At 35.9% G+C, this 24823-nt stretch overlaps 2 protein-coding genes across 3 annotated transcripts; one reads left to right on the top strand and one right to left on the bottom strand.

Moving 5' to 3' along the window:
- The first annotated feature begins 6921 nt into the window (after positions 1-6921).
- On the top strand, positions 6922-10105 carry LOC116208911 (RNA-directed DNA methylation 4). The gene is made up of 11 exons (XM_031542484.1): positions 6922-7127; positions 7560-7726; positions 7826-7906; positions 8303-8394; positions 8521-8592; positions 8708-8749; positions 8827-8975; positions 9057-9175; positions 9307-9394; positions 9479-9549; positions 9646-10105. Exons 2-11 carry the CDS (start codon positions 7624-7626, stop codon positions 9891-9893), a joined length of 1065 nt encoding a protein of 354 aa, XP_031398344.1. The 5' UTR covers positions 6922-7127; positions 7560-7623; the 3' UTR covers positions 9894-10105.
- Positions 10106-11358: 1253 nt separating this feature from the next.
- Positions 11359-17339, bottom strand: LOC116208912 (probable WRKY transcription factor 12). 2 transcript variants are annotated; one of them, XM_031542485.1, is made up of 4 exons: positions 16688-17339; positions 16465-16556; positions 15588-15752; positions 11359-11723 (listed from the first exon to the last, which is right to left on the bottom strand). In XM_031542485.1, exons 1-4 carry the CDS (start codon positions 17054-17056, stop codon positions 11537-11539), a joined length of 813 nt encoding a protein of 270 aa, XP_031398345.1. In that variant the 5' UTR covers positions 17057-17339; the 3' UTR covers positions 11359-11536. The 2 variants fall into 2 exon arrangements, with proteins under 2 accessions (XP_031398345.1, XP_031398346.1); XM_031542486.1 differs by having other exon boundaries at positions 11359-11699; positions 16688-17327.
- Between the last annotated feature and the right edge of the window lie 7484 nt (positions 17340-24823).

The raw sequence follows: 24823 nt of genomic DNA, 5'->3' as shown, positions 1-24823 counted from the left end.
CAAGTATCGGCTTCCCTTCTAACTAATTCGTGCTTTGCATCAGGAAGATGTCACAACAACTTTTGTACATCCTTGATCACTGAACCCATCACCAAAGAGAATATTATGGCGGGAATTTGTGTATGCCATAGAGACAATCTGTCATTAGTTCTATACTATGACATGTATTTCATTATAATACGAGGCATTTCTGTTATTACGGATTGCGCTAAATATTAATTTTACATAATCACGTTCTTGGAATAGTAGGTTTAATAGGCATCAAGTGGACTTGATTGTGAGATTCTACGATCACTGAACACTATTCCTAAACGTCCATGGTTGGGGTATTATCGTTAATTAAGAAGACAATAATGCGGCTAGTCTAATGTAAGTGTTGATTGATGACTAAGTCTCATAAGTCATGGATGTTAAGACATCGAGTCACACCATATGTATACATTATGAGTAATGTATACTGAACTGACCTGCCATAAGACTCCTACATGGGTTGTTACGTGATTGTCATTAACAGATTTCATAGTGACTATGGTGCAGTGATCCTTTGGCTTGCGCTATGAATTTCTACATGTAATGTCGTATATTTTAATGATGTCAAACGCCACCATAATAGGTTGGTTATAAAGACAGTTATTGGTTATATCACGGAGCATGGAGATGAATGTGAGTGACAAAAATAGGATTTGTCCCTCTTACATAACAGGAGTGGTATCACACGACTGCTTGGTGGATAGAGTCTAAAAATGTATACATACCCAAATGAGTCGATATAGGGATATCGAGCTCATTGTTTTGATAGACTTACTTAGTAAACCAAGAAATAGAGATTGAACCATAAAAGGATAACATTGACCATGTCTTGGGCTCAATAGAGATATAGATGACAAAGAGATTGTATTGCACAGTAACATAAGTCACAAGTTCGTCGAACAATTGACTTTCCGATTACTTGAATAGTAGTGATGCACTGCTAGATGCTACTCGTTGTTTATAGTATTGAAATAGAGGTTTCGATATTACTGTAAACGTAATCGGAAATCTACAAAGTCACACACGGCGACTAAATCGACGGAATATTTTAAAACAATAAAATTTTCTAACAGAGATTAGATGATTTAAGGTGCGACCAATTAATCAGATATTTAATGAGATTAAATTTGCTGATTAATGAGACTCGATTTATTAGATTAATTGGACTAGATTTATACACGAAAGAGAGACATATCGGGGCTCGAAATGGAACCACCTATTCAATACATGCATGGCCTTTTGTGGTAACACATGGGCAAATCAAGGGATGGCATTTACCTTGACGCATTGCTAGTCATTTATGGGATACACATGGGCCATTCATACGTGTACATTTAGACATACACATGGCTTATGGAAACCATGTTTTTCCTAATCCCACACCGATCATGGAAGCTTGGTTTCTTTTCCCTTGAGAAGCTCATGAGATGAGCCCGATATATTGATCTGCATGTACATGTGTGTATGCATATATATACATATATGTGTATAAGTTGGAAAATTCGATTGAATTGTTCAACTCCAATAGGTCCACGAGTCTAATAATTTTAGGTGTTGCACCGGTGTTTTCCTTCGAACTTGGCCGCTAGCAACCCCAATCTCGAAGACCCGTTAACGTAATCGGTGTGGATACTTATAGAGGTGTCACGCTTGGGCGCTCAGTCGACGATTTTAACACTTTTATCTACTCATATTCTTCTAGTAGGTCATGGGATATAGTTTCAGGAGTATGAAATTTTGAATTTCTCCTTCTTCTACCCTTATGTAGACCTGTGAAACTAGCATATTATTCATTTTAAATTTAGGAAAAATAACGTCGTGTATCCAAACATTTATATATTATCTTAGTTTTATCCCAACGTCGATTTTTTTTAAGTATCCTAACGTTAATGGTTTGGTCTCAAATTTATCCCGCTGTAAACATTCCATCCATTTTTTTATGGAAATATTGACGTGGCGCGTTAATTGCTTGACAGCGCTGATGTGGAGAGTGTGTGGGTCCCAAAACAAATGAAAAATAGCAATGTATCCTAACCTTTTAATTTTTTTTCAATTTTATCTCAACTTTTTTTTATTTTATTTTTTCTCAATTTTATCCCAATTTTTTCATAATTTTTCGAGTTTATCCTAACCTGTTAGGATAATATTAAGAAAACAATAAAAGATTGGGATAAAACTAAGAAACTATCAAAATGTTGGGATAAAATAAAGAAAGCATCACAAGTTTAGGATAAAACTGAGAAACAACAATAATGTTGGGATGCGTAGTGTAATTTTTCCCTTATATCAGGACTCACACTCTCTCTACGTCAGCTCCATCAAGCAATTAACGTGTCACGTCTGCATTTCCGTAAGAAATGGATGTAACTTTTACGGCGGAATAAATTTGAAATCAAATCATTAACATTAAGATACCTAAAAAAAAATCGACGTTGGGATAAAACTAAGACAACATGTAAAGATTGAGATATATGGTGCAATTTTTCCTTAAATTTATTATTATTATTATTATTATTATTATTGTTATTAAATGTTGTTATTATTAAATCACAATAATAACTAAAGATAAAAAATAATAATATTATTGTTATTGTCAATCAAATTTTTTCACAACTTTCACCAAATGAAATAATTATTGGGGATAAATTTATTAATAATAATAATAATAATAATTGAAGATAAAATTTAGTAATATTATAAATCAAATTTTTTGACAAGTTTCACCAAATGGTTCGATGTTTTATTAGTAATTCGAATAAGAGGATTTGAACGAATAACATCTCTCTACCAAATCCTTTTCGGCCGTCGGATCCATCCATCTAACGAACTTGAGAAGCCCGACAATTTGTAAGAAACTTTTGCCTAATAATTTTGATCGAGCAAATGCCCCGTTTGATGAATTTTAATCAAAGGCATGTGCTTACATGGCCTTATTAATAGATTGACTCTACAATACATAAGTTCCACGATCCCTAATAAATATTATGGTGAGCAACATATTTTCAGCATCCATGTGCTATGTGTTATTAACTAGTTCGTAAACTCGCCAACATCTTTCTTATGAAATTATTTTCCTATAAACAAATAATTGAATTATAGTCATGGCTTATCATACTTATGGTTCATATGCTATATTATACTAATGAATATAATATTAATGAGGATATTGATTTTTGTTTTATAATATATTATAAAATAAAATTTTAAGATATTTTGTAATGCATATTTAAAGATGGTGTTATTTATGTAGAATAACAATCTAGTGTGTATATATATATATATATATATATATATATATGATGGGGGGACCTATGGGTAGATTTATATTAGTATTATTTTCAAGTTGAATCGGATGGTTAAGTATAGAAAGAGTTGTCCAATTTCAAAAGCAAGGTCTAAAAAAAAGCAATTATTAATTTGAAGGGAGTGCTTCTTTTTATTTGATAATTAGGTTAGCCCTATTATGCCATCCGTAGAGCTCTCAAATATGACATTGAAAGACTCATACAAGCTGGTCACTTGAAGGTGTTCGTTCAAGGTAATAACCAAAAATAGAACTAGGAAAATGGCGCCAAATGAGGTGACATGGTGGAAGGAATGATTTGTTAGATAGGCTATTTGATTTGTCATTCGTTCATGCTTTTCAGTTTAAGCACTTTTTTTTTCTATTTAGGATTTCACTGATGAACTTTAGTGAGAAACTCTTTTATGAATAATGTATAGTATTCAGAGTATTCTTCCATACATCATATTCTTGTGCTTATCCTAATAGACAACATGATTGTAGTCATTATGGAACGCATACTCTTTCAATGATAAAGTAAGACTCCTCATTAAAGAGCCATTGCCTGAAGTGATGCCCACCTTCGCTCCTTAAAGCGAAGGGATTCTCGACATATAAGGGCTAGTAACTTCTAAGACTCCTCAATAAAGGAGCCATCGCTTAAGTGATACCTACCTTCATTCCTTAAAGCGAAGGGATGCCCAATGAACAAGGGCTAAAAAACAATGTTCGATAATCAAGAACGGAGTCTTCCTCGACGGAAGCGACAACGCCTGATAAAGGCAGAGTTTTCTTTTGCAAGGATTAGCAAATGATGTGAAGACCTCTTACAACGGGGCCATCGCTCCTACTGCAATGGCTGAAGACTCTCATAACAAGGGCATCGCTTGTAACGCGATAACAACGAGTATGTGCCTTTGATCCACCCCCGCAAAACTCTTGAACTCACCGAAATGGGGGGCTATGTTAGGGACCAGAAAATTGAAACGATATGCCGAACTCAGTTTAACATCCTGAGCCCACCTTGATGCCCCGAATCAGTAAATAAATCCTATTAAAGATATTTCTCTATCTATATCTCTTATACATCTATTAATATCCTTGATATGTCTTTAGAATATTCTATTAATGTCTCCATGAGATATTATCTTATCTCTAATGATAAATTTGGCAAGAGTATCTACGTATTAAATATCTCAAGCGAATTACAATATTCGAATAGATATCACGAGCAATCCTCTATAAATACCTCTAGGTATGCCTAAAACCCTAATTTCAATTCTTTATTCTTTCTGAGCACACTCTCATTTAAGTATCAGAGAGGAAAATCGGGATTCCCTCCCGTTCTCCCCCTTTTTTGTAGGTCGATCGTGGAAGTTTGAGGCTCGTGGCTTGCACGTGATCAGGTCCAAAAACCAAGACCCTAACAATTGGTATTGCATCTTCTGTTGTGGTTGAACTTTGGGGTGTTGCTTCATGTTTAGAGCTAGACTAGGGGCTTGGCTTTCAACATACAATTCTAGATCGAGGTGGATTCCTAGGTTGTTAAGGAGCTAATTTCAGGATTATCATGTTACTTCCTTCGTTTCGCAGGATCTTGTTGACCATTAAGGAGCTCCTTGATCGTGATGGGAGGTGGATATTCGCCACTCTTATAGGGAGGATAACATATTGTGCAAACTTGGCTAACTAGGCGAGCTCTTTCTTTGCCTTTGGGTCTTCATATTTTTGATGTTATTCCTAATGGGTTAGGTCACTTTATGTTAGGAGATATTGTAGGGGGTTTCCATTCCTCGTTTTTGCATTACTTTAATTGTATTTCTTTGACTTCGGCCCCTAGCTCCCCAAAAAAAACCCATTTTCTTTGTCAAACAAAAGTAAGAGTAACATTTCACATAAGAAATAGGAACACCTAAAAACCTTTGCAAGATTGAAATAAGAGAATAATTAAAAAATATTTACCACAAATATAATAGACATCTGCATAACATGGCTAGTTTAGGCTTGGTTTGGGTATGATGTTGCTGAGTCAAAAGTGCTGAAATATAATTGCTAAAAAATAAGTATTGATTCCAAAATAAGCAAACGTGTTTGAGAGGTAACAATATGAAACTGCCGAAATTAAAATTAATACTTAAAATAGAGAATAAGCAAAAACAATTTTTATAAGTACTTGTTAACTTGTTGGAGAAAATCACATTTTCCACCGCAATTAACTAAACTATGGTTTTGAAATAGTTCGTGAAACACTGGAAGTATAATAGACATCCGCACAATATGGCTAGTTTAGGCTTGGTTTGGGTGTGATGTTGCTGAATCAAAAGTGCTTAAATATAATTGTTGAAAAATAAGTATTGATGCCAACATAAGCAAAGGTTTTTGGGAGGTAATAATATGAAACTGTTGAAATTAAAATTAATACTTAAAATAGAGAATAAGCAATAGCAATCTTTATAAGCAATTGTTAATTTGTTGGAGAAAATCACATTTTTCACCGCTAAAATTAACCAAACTATGGTATTGAAATAGTTCACCAAACACTGTTTTCGCTTAAAATCAACAAAAAAACACTTATGCAACCGCCACTGCACTCACAAATGAAGCATGAATAGATACAATATAAAACAAATAGAAAATAGAAAATTTAACAGAAAACATACAACTGACCACAACCGAATCAAATTGGAAAGGTCGTGCTTAAATTTATGAAAATTTTCAATTTTAGCTATAAGGGAAAAGAATAGGGCTATTCAGCAAAAAAAAGAACAGAAATAGGGATGATTATGAGTTTTTTAAATGGATTTTGATCCATCTCAAACCCTATCAGGGCGTTAAAGGGTTTTATAAGGTTTTGGGAATTTTTTGTCAAAATCTTGTAGGGTTTGAGAAGGGTTTAAATTTCATTAAATTTACAAAATATCCTATTAATTCAATTAGGGTTGATTTCACAATTTACTGCCCCTTCTCTTCTCATATTTTTCTTCCTCTGCCGCCTCTTATTTGATCTCTTTTTGTGATTTGCTGCAGCTGTTGGATATATTTGTTATTAGGACTAGGAGTTTTACTTCTTCAAGTCGTGGAGCTCTGTTTCTTCATGTTATTCGAGTGAAATTCGTGAAGTATATGCTGGTTGTATAATTATATTGTAATTTGGTGGTGCTATGTTTAGATATCGTGTACTGGAATACCGATGTTATTGTACTTATTTTAGCTTCTTTTAACAGGTTAATGAATAGAAAATAGGTTATTGGTGGAGGCCCGTTAACTTCATGCGAAGGATTTAAGTTTTCCAATTACTTAACGAGTTTGGAGATGGGAAGGAGCGGGAAAGAGTTAGATGTTCCAAATCCGTCCCAAGATCATCCCTAAAAAGAACACAAATAACTTTTTTGTTTTCTTCGTGGGTACTCAAAGTTTTATACGTTGTTGACAAGTCTAATTCAATCGATTCGATCCACTTTTAATTGATATTTAAAAAAAAAGATGTCTCATAAAAGAAATGAAGAATGAATTAAGAGTTTTGTGAATGAAAAAAATTTATATTGGGACAGTTTTTACTATTTAACAATCGTTTCGATTTGACTAGATTAGTCGGTCGAATTAGCCGGATACCGGGTGGAGAAAAAAAGAAAAAAAAGAGAAGTGGAGAACGAAGTCCATTGGCGAAGGGGCTGAATGTCTGTCGTCTCCGTCTTCAGAAGGAAAACCCGAAAGCTTCTCCGCCATATCCGGCGTTCGTGCTTTCCCTCCGGTTACTGCACCCGGCGCCCGCGACTTCCGTGAAGCCTCCGACTCAAGTGACTGGTTTTCCAAGGTTCATCCTTCCTTCAATTTCACTTCTGCACTCCATGCTCTGTTTTCTCAGCTTCCTCTTTCGTGTTTGATTGAGACTGCGTGATATTAAGCATAATAGAAGAAGATGGTGATAATGATCAGGGATGCCTCGGTTCTATGCACTGTTTTTGCGGTGCTGGGTACTTGGCTTTTCCACTCTTGAGTAGCTGTAGCTCTTCTTGAACGAAGCATCGGAAACCCTTGAATTGAAAGAATCAATTTTGTCTCCTAGCTTGTAGCTTAAAGCCTTTCTCCTTGTGTCTGGTCTTTCTTCAACTGTTGATTGTCTTCTGAACAATGGGTACAGTTCAGAAACGTTTGCAATCAGCGTTGTTGTTCTTTCAGAAGGCGATGCTATGCGACGTGCTAATTCGCTTTTCTTGTTGTGGGTAAATTTTCTGGCATTGTTTAGGGTTTGATTAGAGGGAGCTCATTCTTCTACTGGAGTTTCATTAGCTGGTTGCTGGTTACAATCTATGGAAACTGACCACAGTGGTTCTTCGGGTCCCAAAGATGATGATAAGCCGTTGATCGTTCGGGTGAAGCGGAAGGCCTCTCACTCCCTGTTGGATGCTTTTTGTGAGTGTTCCCGCAACTTCATTATTTTCTTGTATCTGTGACGCATTGTTGTGGGAACCTTTTTCGTGACCCCTGTCCTCCTCTGTGAACCGCTGGTAGGGCTTGAAATCAACGAAAGGCCTCTCAAGCGCCCCCTGTTGGATTTTGAGAAGCTGTCCATCTCTGGTTCATCTGGAAAAGGTGTTTTTTTAATTGCAGTTTCTCATCGTAAATTAGCTCATTATCTATGAACTGATGTATAAAGAGTGAATCGACCAAAGACATTCTCTTTGAATTTTTTTAGTTGAAATCCCTCGGAGGTGATCAAAATGATTGATATCATAAATCTATTCGGGCTGCTGCACCAGAATCCTGTGTCCTGTCAGACCATTGATCATCTTTTACTGTTTTAAAAGTTAGGCCTGTGTCAGGACCGGACGTTGAATGATTCTGGTGCATGTCCATGAATTGCAGAATCAAATGTTATTCGAGTGAATCATTTGACAGCTCATGGATCTCCACGTGTAATTCTTCAAGCATAATCTCTTTTCTTCTTACGCAATTGGATTGAATTCCACTATCATTTTGTATTCGCAGAAGAGGAACTAAGGACTAAAAGGGTCTTGGTCAAACATGTTGAAACAAGAGGCAGCTCTGTGGCAACATTTGAGCTCTTCCAATCGTTCATGGTCTGTACCCATGCCCCTGTTATATTTATGTAAGGAATGTAATAATCTGGAGATCTTCTGCTTATTATCTGGACAAACAAAGAATACAGTGGTGAGTGATTAATCTATTGCTGACTTTCTTGGCAGCCAACATGTTCTGAAGGGTCAGAATCCAAAACAAGGAATGAAGAAAGAAAAAGCACATTTAGAGGGCAGAATGTAAGCAACCTTTTTCCCTGCTCTATGTCACTCTCTCATGCATGTGCTTTGAGCCATCCCTTACTTTTACATGTTATTGATTTATATCTTACACTTCTGCATCTTCAATCGGCAGATACGAGAGAAATTGTTGTCTAAAGCAAGAGAATCAAAAGAGGTGATTTAAGTTGGTGATGATTCATATTGTTCACTGCTCCCATTATGACCTACTTAACCTTATTTCCTTACTTACAGGTTTTGGCAAAAAATGCTCGATTTGAACAAATTTGGAGTAGACGGGGAAAAAAGTTGATGAAGGATGACAAAGCCCTTCATGAAATGTATCATTTTTATGATGTGGTACGAATTGATGAGAAAGAAAAATCTGAACAGGTTCCAGAGGAGTAAGTCTTCGATACTTATTTCTGATTTGTCATCTTCAGAAAAGAGCTTCCTAAAAAGTTTGCCTCACAATATAAATGCAGAGCCGTATCTTTGGAGGATCAGAGGATGTTGTCTAGTTACCTGCCCCTGTTGAGGGAGTTCATTCCTGATGCTGCTGTCAAGATTGAATCAGATTTGCATGCGCATGCTTCCCGACAAGGTTGCCATTATAGAACTTTCATCTTCCGATCTCTCTATCTTAAATATACTTTATTTAAGTCCTTGCCAACTGAACGAATGGATTCTTCATGTCTTTATTCGCGTGGCTGGGCGCATGTGCGCTTACAACAGGAGCAAAAGATGATTATGTGTACGATTACTATGTCATGCAAGACGATGGGGACATGATACAGGAAGATGCTTTCAATGCTTTACCCTTGTAAGTTCTGTGTAAACTTCTTATTTATCCTCGTCCATGTATAGTAAGAATCTCATATAATTGTGTATGCGTGCTTTGTTTTAGGGTGCAAGTTGATGATGCTGATGATTTCTATGATGGACCTGATTCGGACTATGAAACTGATGATTCTAATGGTAGCGTACTCCTCCTCTCTCTCACTGTTGTCTCTTTACAATCATTTTAAAGTGCCTATTATTACCTTGCTGGGTTGCCTGGTATATGATTTGCAGCTGAGAACAATCCACTAAACGATTATCCTGATGAGACATCTGATGAGGAGGAAACTGAGAGTGGAGAGACAGATAGTGAACTGGAAGAAGGGGAAGAAAAGGAAGAGGAAGAGAGTGCAAGCAGCACCACATCGGGTGAAGACATAGATCGTTCATTTGAAGATGAGGATGGGTTTGATGTTGATGAAGATTATTTTGAATATGGTGATGGTGATAGCGATGCTGAAGATTGCAGATGGTCACATTGATGAGATTTAATTAACAGGACCACCAATCCTAATGGGTGTATAAAGTGACTGATCGAAGGAGGACCATGAGAAAAGCAACCAGCTGTTTTAGATATCAAACTCATATCAGGTTGACTTTAGTTTATCATGGGAAGTCTCGAAAATTAAGTTGTATCCGGTACTATATTCGAACTTTAAATCGAACGGAATGAAAGTTTGAACTTAAAGAAAAATGGAGTCTGTAGCCTAGGCATGACAAAAGTGACTAAGGATTGATGACGTCCTACTAAATTTCTCTCTCTTGGTTTGAGGTCAAGGGTGATTGTTACTGCAGGGTATGATTTTCTTCGAAGGGTTTTAGGATTCTAGGGCGAGTCAGCTTTCTGTGAAGACCCAAACCCGTGAAACTCCATTGACGGCCATCAACTTTTTATTTTCGAATTGATCTCGGTCCTTAATCGATAGCTGGTCGACCGGATTGTTTTTCTGTTTCCGCTTAGCAATGCTGGGTTTTTCCCTATTCCAGATGGCCAGAGCCAAGCTTACAATTCTTCAAAATTTCATGACATAGGGAGCGAAGGCAGAAAATTTAGACAGGTTTACTTCGAAGACCGATCGAGAATTAGAATTTTCACAAAGAACGAAGATAGGATGGTGCCTCAGTGAAACCTGATTTTGGAAATATTGATGAACTTTCAAGAAGTTAATGGCGCCTCAAGTGATCCCGATTTTGGACATAAAATTTGATGAGCTCTCTTCAAGAAGTGGCTTATCAATATTAACCGTGTCATAAAAATGAGCTCTCTCTGTAACTGAAGGCAGCCTTGTGTAACGAGTATACCATGTATTGGTGTAGTATGGCATCGTTAACCAAAATGAACGTGCAGCAGTCCCGAGAAGAACATATAATTGGAGCAAAACAAACTGGGCTACGTGCGGGAAAATATCTCCAAGCTGCGAATCTTTCAGCAGGACCAAGCTTTGGTTCTTTGGTTCGATATAGGAATAGCTGTAGCAAACCTTACGGATAGCTTAGCTACACACAGTACTCGTAACCGATAAAATTAGCAAGTCAACAACACCGATCACCCCAAAGAAGAAACCTTCGCATGCATGAGGGATTGTTCACTTGTACTCGTCATGCTAACCGGATAGAATAGGAGCAGATGAACACTTGATCATCGTTTGGTCTGGGCCAGGAATATTTCTATCAGCCTTACTTTTGACCTTTAGCTCAATGGAACAAGGCAGAAACTTTTAATTACCGACCAAATGAGCATCATGAGAAATGTCATCCGGAAACTTTTCAACATTAACAAAGAAAACCTTCAAGGAAACCGTTAACCAAAATCAAACTCCAAATGCGCAATTTCTATCTTGTAACGTTGTTTTCATGAAATACTGAGTATTTACGAGCAGGCCAAACATATAGTCTCCTGAACGTCTTCAAATATATATGTAAACCTCCAACTAATTGATGATCTGGTAAAAACATGTGGAAGTACATTATGTCGTTCCGTTTGCATTACGATATACATATATCTATATATATATATATATATATATGACCAAACAACATTGTTATTAATTACACGCTAGCTAGGACATAAATTACGGGGAAACATGAACAGTTTTCAGGCTCTTTGCTTGATCAAGATAGCTTACTAGAAAGAGGAGAAGCATTCGTGTTCCGAGGAGTTGGAGTCGTCGCACGGCGAGTGATTGTGTCTGCCTTCATAGGTAGTTATCACCATTCGACAATCCTCAGATAACCTCTCGACCCTCTTCTTGACCCGGCAGTTGTTGTGCGTGCAACGATAATAGCTTCTACAACCAAAATTAGGAGAGAAACTAAAAACCATTACAATTTTCATGCCGACATATATGTGTATATATACACAAGAAAAGGATACGATGATACACTATCGATCTACGACCGAGATTCAGGTTGACATAAGAAATCAAGGTATAGATTAGAGCAAATCATGGGAACAGGTATTAGTATGTTCTTATAGTCCCAAAACCTTGTAACGAAGATGAGATTGAATGAATAATTTTCACTTACGGAGGTAAATGAACTATATTTTGTATACGAGGCGGTGAATGAAAAAACAATCCCAAACACACATTATGTATATTTTCCTTTGTTTTCCCGAAAACATACATTATGTTTTGTTGTCTATGCATTCTTGCAATCCGAACATTATGCATCCATGGATAAATTCATGTTATTGGAAAAAAAGAAAAAGAAAAAGGAATAAGAACTCCCATGGTTTAGGTTTATAGTTACGATGTTTTGAAATATCCACTCTCCCCTCTTATTATATTTAATTTCTTCAAATGTTCAATCCATGGTCAATTGTGCTTATTTCCTTACCTAAAAACTTTAAAACGAGATGAAAACTAGGGGGAAAAAACATAAGTATTGTGCGATTAAGCAATGCTTTCTAGCTAACAGTGCATAAATATTCATCAGAAATCAATAAGCCCCTTAAACTCACCAAGCTGGCGATATCATATATGTATCAATGTTCGAAATGTAATGAAATTATAAGATCTAATGTGAAGCTGTAACCGGAAAAAAAATTAAATAATATATATTGTGAAGTAACTGATCTGTACACATATGGGACCAGTAATATGCCTATGCAGCTAGAACTGGCACTGGACATCATCACTCTGCTGCCTCAAATTCTGTTCCATCCAAACTTAGGCATATTTAAAAAGTCCAATAAGATCATTTTTTTTTTCTATAATCAAGATTGTTTTTACAAACCTATGTTTGAAAAACGAACCGAAAGGCTCTCCGTAATATTATTCTCAATTTTTTTTAATAACGAGGGTGTCCGGACTTCGTCCGACTAATCTCACAGTTTACGAGAACACCTTGCAAGTTCACTGGACATGTGAGTCCGGCCCCAGGCCGTGCAATATTTGGAGAGAACAAAATGAAAGGACCTTTCAATTAGAGCTGTGCAGAAATACGACTGCGCGAGTAACTCATCAGTAGATTGTTGCTAATAACTTGAAGGAAAGGCTTCTGTCTATCCCTAGCCTGCATCTCAAGCTTCGGAAATGTTCTTATAGGTTATGATTTTGCAATTTTGACATGTATTTCTCCATTTATTTAGTTGTTCTCTTGGTTCAGTTTTGAGCTCTCTTAGATTAGTGTATTCTGCGAACATTTAAATCTTTAATTATATTATCACTCATTAAAAAAAAGAATAGAAAAGAAAAAAAATTGGGCGTGGTTTTTCTATATCTAGGGAGTTTCTCTCATCATTTGGAACGTTTTCTCCACCAGGTATTGAGATTTAGAAATTTCTTTTTGGGTAAAAGATTAAGAAATTCTTTCAGTCCTTTGTAGACTTCAATCCACTCCATAGGCCACTAAAAAGACTCAACAACACATATAGACAATTAAATTTGTGTATTAATAATTTAGTCGAGAAAAAAAGGAAAAAAAAAAGTAATAATTCGCCTCCTAAGACATACACTACTCTACAAAAATGATCTTTAAGAAGCATAGAATTTAGCCTTGTTTAGCCATGATATGTCCTTTTGTTGCCTCTATTGGATTAAAAGCAATAATACATATACCCTCACCCCACCAAAAGAGAAAGAAAAGACAATAATTAATACATCTTTCAAGGACATTCTAATCAACAAAAATCTTGGTGGCAAAATTTAGCATATATATATATATATACACCCTACTCTTCTACTCTAAAAAACAAAATGTTCCAGAGGCAGAATTTTTTGATCTGCCTCATATGCCTCTGGGGGACAATTGTGTTGAAGGTATCGTAAAGCCTCAACTTGACTTAGGCCCGATCCCTTTAGCCGTGACCGGACCTCGTCTATTCCCAATGAGTCCTTCTAAATTATTGCCTATTTCACTTTCCAATAACAACAGGTCAAGTTTAATTAATCACTATATCATTCCGATAGTATTAATGCCCCATGTTAAAACAGTCAAAACTAATGAGTGTACGGATGAAATTGGCGTTTCTCTCTTCTACTTCTTACCTCTGAAGAGGACATATATACTACCAAACAAAAATTATTCCCTCTCATTTCATCTGAGATTTGACATGATTATGTATGATTTCGAAGGTGATGTGATATCTTTTATAAAAAAATTTCTGTTTCATTTTCGGTGTCTCTAATTTCTCTCCTCTCCTGTCCTATATTAAAAACTTACGAACACGAGTGTTGATCTAGGCACCAGCAATGTTGATCTCCCTCTGGGTGGAATTTCAAATTATATTATACCGATAATTGTCATCCCACAGGTCCAAAGCCTATTTGTCTAATTTTAAAAATGTTCAAGAAGTATTTATTCATGGGCAAAACCGTACATCCGTATAAAAAATAATTGTAGCTCCATGATGAACTATTTGTGAAACATATTTTCATGGGACAATATCAAGCGAGCGTGTGATTCAAAGAGAGCCCCTTTCTCATTACTTTTTAAGTTTGTAATCAGTTATTAACTGATTTCAATGATATTATCCACATTGCCATTTTCATCATGTTCTGAAAATCTTGGATGACTCGTACTTCCAATATTCGCATGTGGGTGTGTTCAGATAAGAGTTGGTGGCTTAGTACGCATATATCTCTATACATACATACATACATACATATATATATATATATATATATATATATCTTGGAATCTTTTGAGTGCAATCATCTGCAAAATAATTATACCACGCTTTGAAAATAAAGTTCCTCAGGATCTAGTAAATTGTACTTAGATCTCATGTATATTAATTAGCTAGATTTTGAGTGAATTACTCGTATTAAATGAATTATCTAGACTTCCAGTAGATTATTACTCAGTAGATTACCTGAACTCTGAGAAAAATGTTTATACATTGAGAATAAGGTTAATAGCAGGATTTTGAGGTCCAAAATAATAAAAAAGCCAAAGGATTCATTCGACTCACTCCTCCTATCGGTCTCTCACCTTAGGGTTCACGCTGTTACGTAGCATGGTGGGTTGAGGGGGGGATCGAGAGAGAGTGAACAAAGTGCAAAAATTTTACTTAGGTTTTTCAGTAAAGTACTCAATAATTTAAAATAAAGTACTTTCAAACATCTTATTATGATTTTTTGCAAGCTTAAAAGACTGAACTAATTTAACCGCAAGGTTTTCTCAAACACATTTCTAAACACTAGTCAGGTTTGAGCATGAAGAGGTTTTGAGTCAATGACTTATGCCACTGAACGAAGCTCATTTCCTCAAATTTTCTCGCTTGTGAAATTTTTTGTGCAATTTCAGACAATCAGCCATAAAGGGAAAAGGGGGAGGGAATTTGCAAATGCAGATTAAGGGGTCATGAGATGAAGATAACCTAGCCATTAGTATTTGTATATATATTAAATTATATTTTTTATTTTAAAATGATCTTTTATATAAAAGAACATTTTTTAAATGAAAATATAGAAGACATTTGAAGGGACAGAAGGAGATACGCAAAATATGCTGTTCTGGGACATAGTGTGATGTGCGGAAAGAGATGTGACTGAGTGAGACGGGACTGAGTCATGTATACGTATTGAGACATGGAGCCTTTTGTTTTTCTAATTTCGTGAATACGAAGCCAAAGTTCCGAATGCACTAAAAGAAAATGTTATGCAGTCCGATATAGAACGATGTACAGCCATATATATATATATGTTGATATCACTAATTAATATAGGTACCTGGGATGAAGACTGTTCTTGACTACTTTCTGGCCGTATTTCCTCCATTTGTAACCGTCATCGAGCACGTCAATGTCGCTCCTCGTCTGGAAGCAGAACCTCGGCTCTCTCAGCTTTCTCCTCACCTTCATCTTCCCTTTGTCCGTCGTCGATGCGCTTCTCCACCTGTATTTATTTGATTCAAAGCCCCCATACCAACAATGCCCCTTGTTAGGATAAGTCGGACATATGACATGACCATTAGGAGGAACAAACAGCTGAATGCATATGCAGACACAAACTTGTACTTACATAAGAATCAAACTCGAAAATCATGTATGTCCGTTTCTCAAGAAACCCTAAATATATATCTATATATGTATATATACATGTGTGTGTACATATGCAAATGTGTTTGGAACCGACCAAAAACTCTGGTTCGTTGTTTCTTTTTTGTGGTAAGACAGACTACTATGCGGTAAAACTCGAACCGTCCTTACATTCAAGTAGACATCAAACCCAAGCCCTTGTACATATGAGAAATGATTTAACAAACCGTTCAGATCAGCACATATAGAATGGGACCAGCAGCGGCACTTAAGGGTTTCCACTGCCGCTGATTGATTTTTTTTTTTCTTTTTGGGTGCACACCGGAACGAAAAAAAGGGGGAAATGACACGGAGAAAACCTCGATCTTTAAGCACATTAATAAGCTTCTCTAACTACATGTGCTAATACTATCCACAGAAAGTGGCCATATATATTACTTATGGATCCTCTTCTGCATAGTGAGGAGAGAAACAGATATATATATATATATATTACACGAACATACCTGCATATATATATATATATATATATAGAGAGAGAGAGAGAGAGAGAGGAGAAATGATTATACCAAGAAGAAGAGCTGTTGGGGTCGTGAGGAGCATTGCCACTGCAAGTCTCGTTATGGGCGGCCTTGGAGTTGGGATCCACTGTTCCCACCACCTTTTATACCCCAAAAAAAGAAACACGAATACACATAATCAATGATATAATCCTCAGCACACGCAGGGACAATAAATATAACCTAATCTGAGAATTCTTAAACGAAACCCGAACCCGAAAAGAACGGCGACCTGATGATCGCTGTTCCAATTAGAAGATCTGGTCATGGCAGCGTCACCGCTGCTGCTGCCTCCCTGGTGGCTCAGCCCCACGCTGGAAGGTGTGGCTCCGCTCCCACCGAGGTGAGATGTGGATTGGGGCGGCGGCGGAGCGAGGAACCCCAGGACATGGCTCTCCTCGAAGGGGATGAAACCGATCTCGGTGATCGTATGGGGATTGCCGCCGCTGCTGTTATTGTTGTTATTGTTATTGTTGTTGCCAGTGCTGTCGTCTTCGTTCTGGGTGTTACTCGTGGAGAAGAAGGAGACCTGGAGCTCGTAGTTTCGATGGTGGTGGTGATGGTGGGGGTGGTGGGGATGGTGATGGTGATCTCCTTCCATATCTGTATTGGCGTTGTTGTACGCCGAATCTCGGGTTCTTCGATATATGTTCGAGAGATCGCTATAGTAGTCTCTACGACATGCTAAGGTTCGGTGTGTAATTAGGCCGGGGATGAGCGCGTTGGCATACAGTATGGAATCAAAGATATCTCTTTGGGGAGGATTTGTTGCGTTCACACTCAGAGAGAGAGAGAGAGAGAGAGAGAGAGAGAGAGAGAGAGAGAGAGAGAAGTGTGGTGGGGAGTCTGAATGTCGTCAAATTGGTAGTAAAAAGAATCCAAAGGGGACTGGAATTTTTGCAGGAATTATTCATTCCATACCATATATCACTGTTCCCTTCCTCGGCAGAAGAAGTTGTTTTATATGTGGACTTATGCTAGAACATACGATTCTCTATATGTTAAACCGTACCGCTACCAAAGAGACGCATGAGTCCTTCTAGACAAAAGAGAAACAAAATGATAAGAACACTTGAAAAAAGATGGTGTAATTCAGTTGCACTTACTTTCATCTCGTCATTAAGAGACTTCAAGTTCGATTCTTATAGTGAGACTAGTTATGCCCCTCATGCTCCTTTATTAGTCATTGGGATTATTTCATTATATTATCCCATGGATTTCTTTTGTAACGAAAAAATGATAAGAACAATCCAACATATATAAATTAATTTCAACAACTCTTTATATTTTTATTTTTTGCTATGCACCACCGTGTATTTGGAATTCCAACGTGTCTCAACTAGTCCAAATTCGGGGTTCTTTTAGGGGCAGACCAAATTCGAGTCGGGTAGATCAACCAAAGTTGTAAAACTTTGATAAATCATGGATTTTAATCTCCTTTCACAAGACTCGTCGAATTCAAGACTTTAGTTAAAGGGACAATGCGTTTAACTATGTAAATCAATGCAATATGATTAATCTCTTTTGATTTTAGATTGATGGTACTTCCAACTGTACTAAACCCCATTTCTCATCACCCATGTAATTGCAAATCAATTACAAAATGAAAATTTAAATTAAGGATTGGGTAGTGGTTTCTTTTTCATGTGCCGCGTTAACAGGGATTTTTCTTTTTTCTTTTTTGAATTTTTGTCTTTTGAAGCAGGAGAATAAATTGGTTAATGAATAATAAAGTGAAATATTAGAAAAATTCAAATGATTAGAACCACAATTTTTTCCTTAAATCATTGCATAAGATTCAACATTTTTTTTTTCAGAACAGTTGTTAATGTTCATCTTGGAGCCTTATGAGTCCATAAGCGCATATATAAAAGCAGCAGCCAAATAGAAAGAGAAAAAAAAATACATTTGGGGTACAAGCCCTACATAGAAAATAATTGGGAAAAAAAATGTAGCTAGGTCATGTTGCCTATTACTCTTGCACAGTGGAGGAGGCGCAGACAATCCAATTGCGCCAAAAGGATCGTTCCATACATATTGTGGCAAATATTTCTCAACCCCACTGAAAAATTTTATGTAACAGACACACCCAAATCAGATTAATCTCAACTAATAAATTGAGAGTATCTGTAATTTTACCAAAAAAATTAACAAAATTAATTCTGAATTACAAAAATATGTATTCATCGTTCCCCAGTTCACGTGTGGTACATCATAGAACATATTGATAAGTTTGTCTTCACCAAACAGATTAAAATGTAAGTCGAAGTTCAGTTATGTTGATGTAGAAGTGTAATAATCTGCTTTACTATACTTTGCCATCTCAATGTGCTTGTACTACATCTCATCAATACTCATATATATTCGTTACCACCAAGTGCCAATGGAGAAAACTGTCTTAGTATTACTTAATCCACTATATATGAAATACCGCATCTTCACTCAACGGTTTATACGTATATTGATCACCTCACGCCGTGCAAAGTTCTTACTCTTCTAATATGACTTTGGGAGAGAGTTGTTGTTCAAAAGAAAAAAAGGAAAAAAATAAAAATAATTCTAAGAATTAACTGTGAAAGTATTCAAAAAATGAGCAAAAGTGTTTGGAATATCACTAATTTAATATTCTAGTAGCGACTTAGTATTCTGTTTTGCGCAAGCCGTTCTGTGTATAAATTCAAAATATTCCATCAGTCTGCGTAAATAAAGATTTAGAGGGGCTGGAGCAAGCACTTTCAAGTTTCAACTTACATCATATGATAATGGCTTCTAAGAAATTAATGAATTATATAGCACATTTTTTTTTCCTTATAAGGGAACTCTATGTCCTGGTATAAGAATAGCAATAGGTAAAACGAGACACGGAAATTACACTGACGAGAATTGAATCCAATACTATATGCTTCTGAGTCAGTGACTTATGCCACCACAGGAAAGCCCCCTTCATCGAGTATATAGCACATTTGACTAATACCATCATCTAGATATTAGCGGCCTTATTATTAGATTCCAGTATCTAGGGTTTAATTCAGTCAACAGCTTATCTCGATCTTCATTGGGACTGACTAGGCCTTAACGGAGACCGAAGAGCCCTTGGTTGGGTTTGATTGGCTCAGCCTCCCTTCCAGCATTATTAGCCAGTGCAGCTGTACATTATCCATATATCATAGCTGCCTCACTTTGCGGCCCGCCATTTCCCATGGCGACTTCTTCATTGGCAGATCTTCTGTTCCCGTTACTTTTTTTGTTTTTTTTCTTGTTTATTTCATGTAATTAATTCGGAAAAATTGAGTCAGTTTTACATATTATCATTTGATTCAAAATTAGCTAATGGATGCTAGTAGAAGGAGCAAAACTCAAAATAACTTATAGTGCATGCCTCGCTAATTTCTTAATATCTTTACCTTAAAGAGATATATCATACTAAGTTATTAAATCCCTACGTTGCACGGATTTTGTGAGAAAAATATTATAATAAAAAGTTAAATATGAAAATAATAGTTAATGTGAATTATAGTTTATATTGACATGTAAAAATTTTGAATATATATTCAATTTACAAATAAATAATTTACGAAATGAATTCATATACATCCTTTCAATTATCAATCTCATTTCTATGAAAATAATCTTTAAATCACAAAAATCAAAATCTTTAGATTTTATTTTATGAAAGAATTAAGTGTATTATTTATTATACTGCAAATTATCAATGTAAAATATTTTTGTATTAATTAATTATTAGATCCGTACAATGCCACTTATTGTGTAGAATTAACATATTTATAATTAATTGTATGCATATTGAAAATGATGTAATCATGTTTGTATGAATTAATTGTATAGATATTTCCATTAATTTAATTTCAGATATATCATAATTTGACTATAACATGTTATTTATTTTACGATTCTACTCCTATTTATTAATTTGTGGTCAAGTTTACATATTATATAGATTTGAGAAAATGCAAAACACAAATTTAGTAATTCTTCTTGCGACTTATGACCAACAAGGAAAAAAAAAACTCTATTCGATAGATCATGGTATCTAATAGTAATATATACATGAACATTATGTACAATTATTTTTTATATATCCCTTTGGGGAATTTATGTTTTATAAATTTCAAAAAGAGTACGTTGTAATTTGTATATCACGACAGGAGAATGAATAACATACGTCGACCTTAAATTGTTATATACATATATATACACTAAATTGTTTTGCCATTCATATATATATGTGTGTACGCGTGCACATATATGGAGAACAACTAATTAAGTGACCGTTCAATTATTTAAGAGTCAACAACATTTGAAGGGGTGGGTCATGACAACTCAACATTTTAAGGGTCTCTTCCTTGGGACTGATCATCCATCTATATTTTTGCGACAGGGTAAATACGAATAGAACATATTCCATCTGATCAAATCCTTCCCCATTAGAATGATAGGAACTATCGACATCATTAGCGACGGAAGTTTTTGTGTCTATTTGACATAATCCTTATAGTGTACAAGCTGTCTACATGATTAGTTAGATCTTTCTCGCGATTTTTTTTTAATGTTATTTCATTTCTTTTTGGTTAAATAAAAAGATACAAAAGGGTCACCGACAAAAGTCGAACCCCGAAAGGATTGGCATATTAGCTAGATAAGTTTGTAATCAGGCAATTATATTAGCTAGATAAGTTAATCATGCATTGTCCAGGAGATAGACATCTTTTTCCCGGTAAGGATAAATGATGACCTCTGGCAGTGGGTAAATTATAGGATTTGTTTCACCCGAAAAAATTATGGGATGCGTAAAATTTCACTAGACTTATAAGCGATTGAATCCATTTTCAATCCAAAAGCTCGAGCTGATAGGTTGTGGTATTCAATCACTTATAAACCCGTTGATTTCTATTTAATTTTTCCGTGTGGGATAATATGTCTCAACACCTGCTCTCACGTGATAACGTGTGACCTTGATACTTCATCTACATGTGCTACGTGGACTTGAACACTCGCCCTTAAGAACTAACTACAAGTTGGGACTAGACTACACTTGAGCCGGACTAAGATGATGCGCAATTTGGCTTGCCTCGAATCTAGACTTGGCATAGTGTGAGATAACACGAGCGCGCGGAAGCATAACCCTTTCTGATACCATGTAAAATTCCACTTAACCTATTAACCCGTTGATTTGGCCTATTTTCAACATAAAAGTTCGAGCTGATAAGTTGTGGTACCTAATCACTTATAAATCCGTTAATTTCTCTTATAATTTTTTTGGTGGAGGACAATAAGTCTAAACAGGAAGTTGGGTCGTTTTTTACCACCATGGAATTTTCCTTTTTGAGAAGGCAATTTACAACCCAAAGTGGACAATATCCATCCAGCACAACAGAAACAAAACTCGAGCTGATAGGTTGTGGTATCCAATCACTTATAAACCCGTTGATTTCTATTTAATTTTTCCGTGTAAGACAATATGTCTCAACACTCGCCCTCACGTGATAACGTGTGGTCTTGATACTTCACCTACATGTGCTACGTGAACTTGAACACTCGGCCTTAAGAACTGACTACGAGTTGAGACTGGACTACACTTGGGCCGAACTAAGATGAGGTGCAATTTGGCTTGCCTCGAAACTAGACTTGGCGTGGTGTGAGACAACACGAGTGCGCGGAAGCATAACCCGTTCTGATAACACGTAAAATTCCACTTAGCCTATAAACCTGTTGATTGGGCCTATTTCCAACATAAAAGTTCGAGCTAATAAGTTGTGATACCCAATCACTTATTATAGTGTGTTTGGTTTTAGAGTTGAGTTGAGTTGAATTTTAATTTTAATTGAGTTGTAATGATTATGTTGTTGAATTATGAGAAAAAAATGTGAAAAAGTAATGAATAGTTGAAAGAATTTAGTATTACAAATTGAATTGAGTATAATGGAGTTATATGTGAGTTTATGTATGGGGTCCATTTTTTTTACTTTGAATAGTTGATTTTTGTTATGTAGTGAGTAGAGTTAAAATTAGAGTTAAAATCTTAAAATATAATTGGGAAACCAAATGGAACGTTATAAACCCGTGAATTTCTCATTTAATTTTTTTGGTTGAGGATAAGGAGGTTGCTTCGTTTTTTACCACCATGGAATTTTCCTCTCTGATAAGGCACTTTACAACCCAAAGTGGACAATAACCATCCAGCACAACAGAAACAAAGGTCCATTTGAAATTTGCTGCGCAGAACAACATCTATTCTCGAGTTTCTTCAGAAACTACACAGTTGAAAAAAATCATTATCTAGGACACAAAATTTTGTACATGTAATTCAAGTTGAGGAGTAAATTAGTGTAGATATCCCTAGGATTTTGCATGGAGTAACTCTTCGAATTTTCGGACAAGAACTATTTTCCGGTTGCATTCGAGGTTTTATCCAGGGATATAGCTACATATGTTCAAAGCAGACCTAGCTATATTGTGGTTTAGACTTGGCTGGATTGCTATTCTGACTTCAGCTTTTCAGGTTTGAGTCGATATCTGTAGTCACGTAAGCCTGCACCCTAGTTGATGAGTGATCTGAGCAATACTTACGTCAGTTTCGCCAAGTTCTAATCTTGTGCTAGCTTCTCCTTAATTACACCCCAAAATTTCAGTATCAGAATGTCACATGATGCCAGAGACTATTAATTAGTCTAATGAATTCTACATAATTTAGTGTAAAAAATACCTCGGACTATTTAGTCTAACTATAATTTTTCATTTGAAAGGGGCAGTAATTAACAAAATAGACTGAACTAGTATCCTTTCGATGGTTGGTGTTTAGTAATCGGTCTTATCGCGTTATTACATAAATGGGAGGGACAGTTTTTAATTCCATCCAACTTTAGAAAGCGATCTGCCACCATAATTTACATAACATTGGACGTTGTCCTAATTCCCATTCAAGCTGAAGTAAGCATTATTAGCTAGTTTGATTTTGTGATGATGAATGTGCAAATAACAACTTAACATAGTTGAAGTAGTTGAAGATGACATTCAATTCAATATTTGGAATAATAAGAACATCTTCCCTCCCTCTTAAGCAACGCTTAATTCCAACAGAATCTACACAAAATAAATAAATAGATAAAAAGAGGGAAATTCAATTTCTTTGGTTAGAAGATAATTAGTATAGTATTTGATCGATTTCGCAGAGTGCAAGAAAGGCTCTCGGCCGGGTTGGAAGTAGCAAACTGTAAATTCCGCTGGTCTCTTTATTTTATTAATGATTACTCCAAACTGCCAGGCCTGCAGGTCATCTCCTAGCATTTTAACAACTGAAGTTAGGTGAAGTCAGCTCATCTCTTTGTATTTGCCAACGCACACGAGCCGCCATGCTCGGACACCTTGTTGGGAATATTATTGCCAAAATTAATATTTTATGTCTTGTGATATAATCTTACGTGGTATCTCCATTACATACAGGACTTTCTCCATAATTAGATTTGGTCGATCAATTTCATGTATACGAGTATGTGGTGCAGCTATTGTCCTCCATAAAGGTCATCCCCTATATATTTTAACATTATATATGATAATTAATCAAAGAGGGTATAGACAATAGGGCATGCCTTCGCCTAGGGAGCATGTTCCATATATATGATAATTAATCAAAGAGGGTATAGACAATAGCGCATGCCTTCGCCTGGGGAGCATGTCCCATAAATATGATAATTAATCAAAGAGGGTATAGGCAATAGCGCATGGTGATTAAGAATGGTTTTAGGTTCAATACTAGATGTAGAACTACCATGTCATTTTATTAACAATTAAGATTTTTATTTCATGTATACTAGACCAAGAGACCTCCCTTGTGACAGAAGAATGAAAACAATTATGAGAGTTATTGGAAAATTGATAAAGTTGTGAGTTTAGAAGGTAAGTGCTGATATAGTATCAAATACTTCCTAATGTCATGACCACGATAAAATCTATCAAGTGAGAATCAGTCTTAGTCAGCGCTGGTACTCTACCCTTGTATTTCACCGAAAAAATACTTTATGCTTTGGTGAGCAACTTAAATAAGTATTTTATGCTGAAATGAATAAATTTAAATAAAAAGTATAATTTAAAATTAAAAAGGGGAAGGTGACTGCTGGTGGGAAAAAAACAACCCACCTACTCGCCACCTCCATCCCATGCGTTTTGAAATATTCTATGTAATTTAAGATTTGATTTATGAAATTGTTTTTGTTGTTATCTTTAGAATTTTAGTTTCCTATCTTTCGTCGTGTTAGGAATTCTATTTAAGCCTTGCAAGACAATAGCCATGGAATAGAGAACAAGACTAATAATATTTCTTTCAAGAGATTCCTCTTCTAGTACGTCGCTT

The sequence above is a fragment of the Punica granatum genome, chromosome 5, assembly GCF_007655135.1.
Source record: "Punica granatum isolate Tunisia-2019 chromosome 5, ASM765513v2, whole genome shotgun sequence".
In the NCBI taxonomy this organism is placed as follows: Eukaryota; Viridiplantae; Streptophyta; class Magnoliopsida; order Myrtales; family Lythraceae; genus Punica; species Punica granatum.
This window is presented reverse-complemented; position numbering and strand designations above follow the sequence as displayed.

Bases quoted from the DNA above. Each gene is read 5' to 3' on its own strand.
- LOC116208911 (XM_031542484.1), top strand. From the start codon at position 7,624: ATGGAAACTGACCACAGTGGTTCTTCGGGTCCCAAAGATGATGATAAG. The intron at 8,750-8,826 runs GTGATTTAAGTT...CCTTACTTACAG, and splicing joins AAGCAAGAGAATCAAAAGAG to GTTTTGGCAAAAAATGCTCG. The intron at 9,176-9,306 runs GTTGCCATTATA...CGCTTACAACAG, and splicing joins TGCGCATGCTTCCCGACAAG to GAGCAAAAGATGATTATGTG.
- LOC116208912 (XM_031542485.1), bottom strand. From the start codon at position 17,056: ATGGAAGGAGATCACCATCACCATCCCCACCACCCCCACCATCACCAC. The intron at 16,557-16,687 runs GTCGCCGTTCTT...GGGGTATAAAAG, and splicing joins ATTGGAACAGCGATCATCAG to GTGGTGGGAACAGTGGATCC. The intron at 15,753-16,464 runs GTATAATCATTT...AAATAAATACAG, and splicing joins CCCAACAGCTCTTCTTCTTG to GTGGAGAAGCGCATCGACGA.